Source organism: Primulina eburnea, chromosome 15 (genome assembly GCF_022965805.1).
Source record: "Primulina eburnea isolate SZY01 chromosome 15, ASM2296580v1, whole genome shotgun sequence".
Lineage (NCBI taxonomy): Eukaryota > Viridiplantae > Streptophyta > Magnoliopsida > Lamiales > Gesneriaceae > Primulina > Primulina eburnea.
The window spans coordinates 28,088,134-28,094,533 of NC_133115.1; the positions used below are offsets into that span (position 1 = coordinate 28,088,134).

The 6,400-nt window shown below is 36.1% G+C and overlaps 1 protein-coding gene across 1 annotated transcript; it reads right to left on the reverse strand.

The window, feature by feature from the left end:
* Positions 1-487: 487 nt before the first annotated feature.
* LOC140815606 (glutathione S-transferase T3-like) lies at positions 488-1,441 on the reverse strand. Its single transcript, XM_073174682.1, has one exon. It carries the CDS (start codon positions 1,439-1,441, stop codon positions 488-490), a length of 954 nt encoding a protein of 317 aa, XP_073030783.1.
* Positions 1,442-6,400: the final 4,959 nt, after the last annotated feature.

The following is a 6,400-nucleotide window of genomic DNA, read 5'->3' on the forward strand; positions in this document are numbered from 1 at the left end:
GAATCAATGTAATAACATCCTAGGATGAGTCTCGAGGTGTTGGTTCATGGTCCTTAGGGCATCCGCATCCGTCGGAATTAATCCATGTTAATAACTCTCCATCTCATCAAAAATGATGGGGTCCACGAGCCACATATTCATTACATTAACACTTCCCCATTATTAACACACACCCACATTCATTTAATTTAAACTTTCATTATTTATGGGTCCCACTATCCACTTACTCACTTATTTTTTATTTTTAATTATTTCAATATCTTTCTAATATTTTTAAAATTTTACAACAACTATTACTAAAAATAAGTACTATTATTATTTTACAAATAACTTCATTCCAATATTCATTAAAATATTATTAAGAAACGAAAAAAAATTGGAATCTTTTTTTTTTGAAATATTATTCAACACAATCTCTTTAAAAATACCACAAAATACAATGAAAACGAATTACGATAATTGAAAAGAGAATTACATCAATAAAAAATTACATATTCCATTTCTCTCTAATCTGGTCACACAGATGTTCATGAACTATAAGCTGCTCCGGCGTCATTTGTGATGTGTCTTTCGAAAGGATTTCGTATTCCTTAAGCAAATATTTGCTCTTTTTAGCTTCAGATTTGTTCAAAGCCGCTTTTGCTTTCATCTCCTCTATTGCAAGTTCTTTTTGTTTCCATTCAGATTCGTTCTTCTTTATGTCTGTATACTGCGCAAAACTTTCGAACATACTGTCGTATCTTGTTGTCAAATCCTCCATCGATGATTTTGCTTTGTTTTTACCTTTTCTTTTTGCGGCTTTTTGACCAATTGGGCGAATCTCTTCTTCATTTATATCTAAATCAATACTCGCATCTTTGTTCGATGAGGTGTTGCTAGCCCCCGACTCTGAGATTCTCGCTTTCTTTGTACCAACCAAGTGCTCATCGGACTGTGGAGTGAACAGTGGACGTGTTTTCATGATTCTCCACACATGCTCCAGATTAAATGCAACTCCATTATTTTCATCACGGTATTTTTCATATGCAAACCGCAATATGTCTTCGTCACTATGGCCGCTTCGGTAAGTATTGTAAACACTATTATAATTTGCGTTGAAGCGATTTACCTTTTTTTGGACGGTATTGTGCCAATGAGATCGAATCACGTTTAAAGCTCTCCGAGATGAACCAGCGGGACGATTGTTATTGTAGTAGTCCGCAACACGTCTCCAGAAATCATTCCCCTTCTGATCATTGCCGATGACTGGGTCATCACTTATTGTGACATACGATCTCGCTAGTAGCTCGTCTTCCTCCTTTTTCCATATTATTCGCTTCTTCGTACCCTCAACATCTACATCAGCATTTTGCACATTTTCGAGATCAACTCGTGTTTCACGGTCGGAGAACTGAGTCTCTGGGACAAACGTAGGAGTTGGCGGCTCGTTCTCGATTGGCATATTGGTGGATTGTGGATTATGTAATCCATAAAAATAAGGCGGCATGAAATCTGGGTTGCCTATACTTTGCCAATATTCAGGTGTAGGCGGTGGATACGGAGCTCGGGAGGTGTAATTTGGATGATTCGAAGGATTTTCATAACCTTGGAAATTTGAACAAACGGCCAATTTGGATATTGTGGTGGAGAAACAAATCGAGGTCGATTTTGTGAGTTTTGACTATTGTCACCCATTTGGCTTAAAAATATGACAAGATAAATGTTGTGGGATGAATTTGTAGAAATTGGTTAGTATATATAGTGAATAAATTTTAGTAGATAGTATATGTAGTATTTAATTTCGAATATAGCCGTTGGTGCATTATTCTGCCGTTTGAAAATAGCGGTTGGTGATAATTAGCGACGGTTTTTGAAAAACCGTCGCAAATAGCGACGGTTTTTAAAATCCGTCGCAAATAGCGACGGTTTTTAAAATCCGTCGCTTTTTGCGACGGTTTTTTAAAAACCGTCGCCGATTGCAATTTTTTTTTAAAGAAATTCGAAAGATGCGACGCTTTTGAATTGGCGACGGTTTTTGAAAAACCGTCGCAAATTTCGGATTATCCGCGTTCATTCTGATGAATTTTTCTGCTGACTTGGCACAAAAAATTAATAACACCTCCACCCACATTGGTGCTTTAATGTTAATGGGTGTTAATAACACCCATTAACATACCAATGTGGGTGCCCTTAGGCTTGGATTGAATGAGTGAAAGATAAAGTTAGCGAATTTTCGTGAATTTGCAAAGACAGAGGGTACCCGGACCCCTTCTCGGACCCCGGCACGGAGTCCGTGTCCTTTTTCCTTCAATAATACGAATTTCCAGAGTCTACCCGGACCCGTAGACGGGGTCCGTGTAACCCTTTTTTTAAAAAAAATTTTAAATTTTTTTTTTTTTAGGATTTGCTTCGGGGTTCTATATCATGGTTTAGCACCATGGTTAAAAATTTATTTATGTAAAAATATATGATTTGTTTTGTGGTTTTACGTCATGGTTTAGTACGATGATTAAACGAGGTCAAGCCAGGAGCGAACTAGAATGTCCTAAGCTACTTATTCACTTTGATGGTGAGCTCGAGTACCTACGTCTAAGACATGCAAGTTAAGTATTTAAAATTTATGTTGGTATGTGCAGTAACGGCCCCAAGTGAGATCCAACGAATCCGTTAACGCCAAGTAAGTATGATGACGTGCAAAGTAAATATTTTAAGTTTTTGGACGTATGCTAAATGTCTTGTGATCAAATTATGTTAGGATTGGAAAGCGTTAAATTATGAACAAGGACCAATCCGCCCGTTTAATTATGAACATGTTAGATCGAGGTTGGAAAGCGTTAAATCATGAACGGGGACCAACCAGCCCGTTAAATTATGAACGGGGATCTCATGTATGTGGCAGTGGATACGTCCTTGTCAGCCCAGTACTGTGGTTTGTCTGATCAGGCATTTATTATTTTATGGGTCGCTTGCTTTGAAACTTGCCTCTACGCAAAATAAAGTCATGTATGTTTAAGTACGTTCAGTTATGCAAGCATTTTTATGAAAGCTTTCAAGTTATGGCACGTCTATGTATGTATGTAAGTTCAAGTTACGTTATGCAAGTTCAAGTTTTAGTATGTACGCTCTATTTTAAAGTTGCATGTGGTTTTATTACGTAATACTCGTTATTCCGATTTATACGTGTTGAGTATTTAGACTCACTAGACTTGATCGATGCAGGTGAGTACGTTGTTGAGGAGACAGGAGTGGCGACCTTGGGGCAGGCTTGGACTGAGCGGGAGGCTAAACCCGAGGACCGCCATGTTTAAGTTTTATGCAAAAGTTAAATTACTCCGATTTCATATTTTGATGGAAATACTTTGAGCAAACCTTTTGTGAGAAAATTTTATTGTAGTTATTTTGAACAACCATGTCTTATGGGGGACTTGGTTGAGATATTTTATGGCAAACTTTGAATGTTATTTTATGTTTAAGAAAATTTTAAATTTTTCCGCAAATTTTGAGTATGAAAAGTACGGTACGTTACACTACATACATACTTTTATATGGAGATTGCAACTGTCGCTTTCTCTTTACGATTAAATTCATTCATCAATCTCCTCAAGCACCGGTTGGATCATCGACCTATACGGCACGATGACATTTGGTTTTAGGATAAATTCTAGTACTTGGAGTTGGTGTCTCCTTGCATAATGCTTTTGAATTACCTTTTACCCACGATCTCACTATTCTGCCGCCATTTGACCCATTCAAATTTGAAGGATCGAGTGTGCTAGTGCCTTCGAAGGCATTTCAAACACTACATTCTCCAATGAGCTGCAATAGCTCGTGTTCTAAGAATGTTAAAACCGATGAATCAAATCGAGTTTGGTTTTAAAACCAAACAGAAGAAACTCGAAGTAATCCTTCGTGAAGAATATTGTTATATTAAAAAATATTTTAACTTATGTAAACTGAATAACTGAAAAATGGTAGTTTTTGCATTCATCAGTTCAGTTATGGTGACAACTGAACTGACAGATACTCTAGCTGATCCAAACAGTTTGAAAACAACAGTTAATCAGTTAAATACACAATATATGTTTATGATGTTCGGAGATTTCCACTGCTCTTACGTCATCCCTTCTACCAGCTCGGGTAGGATTCACTAGAAAACTATGATTTATACAACTACTTATACAAACACATTCAGCTTTGGACTAACCCACTGCCTAACGAACTCCTAGTCTATACTGAAGGCACACCTTCCAGCCAACACTTCTTTTACTTCTATGTGAGAAAGACTACATACACAAGTTTAACGTCTTTGTGCAAGACTCTATTTGAGTGGTGGTGAGAGTGTTTGTGTGTGTGAGAAGTTCTCAGACACTGAGAGAAATAAGCTTCTAATCTAAGCTGATATGATTGTGAAGAGTTCCCTCTTGGGTGATTGCTTCTGAAAGCTGATGTGGAATGTGCGTGCCCTTTCTTTTCTCTCGTATTTGCGTTGAAGCTTCTTGTCTTTGTGTGTATTGAGTCTTTACTGATCTTCTCTTTATACAGACGGGAAAACTGATCGTACAGTGAGACTCAATTATTATATCTGTTGCATCTTGAATTCGTTTATTGGACTTTGTGTCTTGACTTTCAAACTGCCATTCTGAAACATCTTGTTTTTAATACTCTGATGTAACGTCATTATTGTCCTCTGACTGGACAATTACTTTTTACCTTTGTGTATAGCTGGAATCCTCATTAAGATTTTGTCTTCATCTACAACTGGAAGATTCTGACAGATGCTTCGGACTAGTCAGCTGAACTGATCTTCAGTTGGGCTGGTGAAATCAGTTGACTCGTCAGTTGAACTGATTTTACTCTCGTTCAGTTGAACTGATCAGCTGGGTTTCTTCATCAGTTTAATATTCATTCGACTGACCAATCTTCTGAGGTTCTCCTGCTAAACTACCTATCAACTGGACAATCAGCTAGATTGCTCAATTGATGTAACAGTTAGACTGATTCAGTTTGTACGATCAGTTGAGTCCTCAGTTTGTGATGTAAACAGCTCGTGACTGATCCTAGCTTCTGCACACTAAGGTAGATTATTAGTAAGACAAACTAACAAGTTTTGTTAACATCAAAATCAAGATTGTGAACTTGAAAAGTTCCAACAAAATTCATTCAAATTCTTTTCTAAATTCAACTTCATCCTCGGACAACTAATGGGCTTCGTCATATGACTTATCATTTTTTTGGGATTTCCGTGTTTTCACTCTATCAGCTATCTTCCTTGATTTGCTGGGTCTAATTAACTTTGTACAATTATATTTATGGTCCAAACACATTTTAATATAAAATTATGTAAGTTTGCAATTTTTATTGAAGAATTTCGATTAGAGGAGGAATTGAAATGACTAGATCGAGGAGGTGAATTTGAAATTGAAGAGAAAAATGAATTAATTGGTCAATACAAAGGATATCAAATTTTGAGCCAAACTGATACAATTGATTTGAAATCAAAATATCTCAAATCCATGTCAACCATATTAAATTGTATGCCGGCCAAATAATTTGTAGCGATTGGGGAATAATTGGTTGGGTAAAGATTGAAACGCGTTTCATATTAATTTAAACGCATTCCACAATACACTGAGGGAGCTCTATTTTATATAGCTCCTAGCCTCATTCTGAAATTATCCCTTCTTCGAATTTTCTCTCATCTTATAATATTTGAATGCTTAGTTCTCTAATATTTGTGAGATGTTTTGTTCTTATGTATTAAGAGAATATGTGTTCTCTTTGAAAACACAGTGAGTGAGTTGTACACCATAATGTATCATAGCGAATATTTTTTTCATTTTGCTTATGGTTTTTACCCTAATAATTTTTAGGGGTTTCCACATAAATCTCGGTATCCAATTTATTCTTTATTTTCATATTTATTGTCTCATGTTGCCGCACGTGGGACCAACAAGTTGAATTAGAATCTTGGTTTAAAATTTTTAAAATTCTGAATATGCTATGTGGTTGTAGGCTAGATTGATCTTCCACATCAAAAAAGTTTTTTTGAGATTTTTTATTAAGGCGATATTATTTTTCCCAGACTACTAAAATTGTTGTAGATATAATTGCGGACATGTACGAGATAACAAAATTCAATGATTGCAATTTTATGCTATGGAAAATAAAGATACAAGCAGTTTTAATAAATGAGAATTGCTTGGCGGCTATTAGATATAGACCGGTGGAAATGACGGACGATGGAAAGTGGAATGAGATGAATAATAATGTTGTAGCCAATCTACACTTGACAATAGTAGATGAAGTACTGTCAAATATCTCTGAGATAACAACAAAAAAATTTATCTGAGATATTCTGACAAAGATGTACGGTCAAGTCGTTACATAACATGATTTTCCTAAAGAGAAGACTTTATACTCT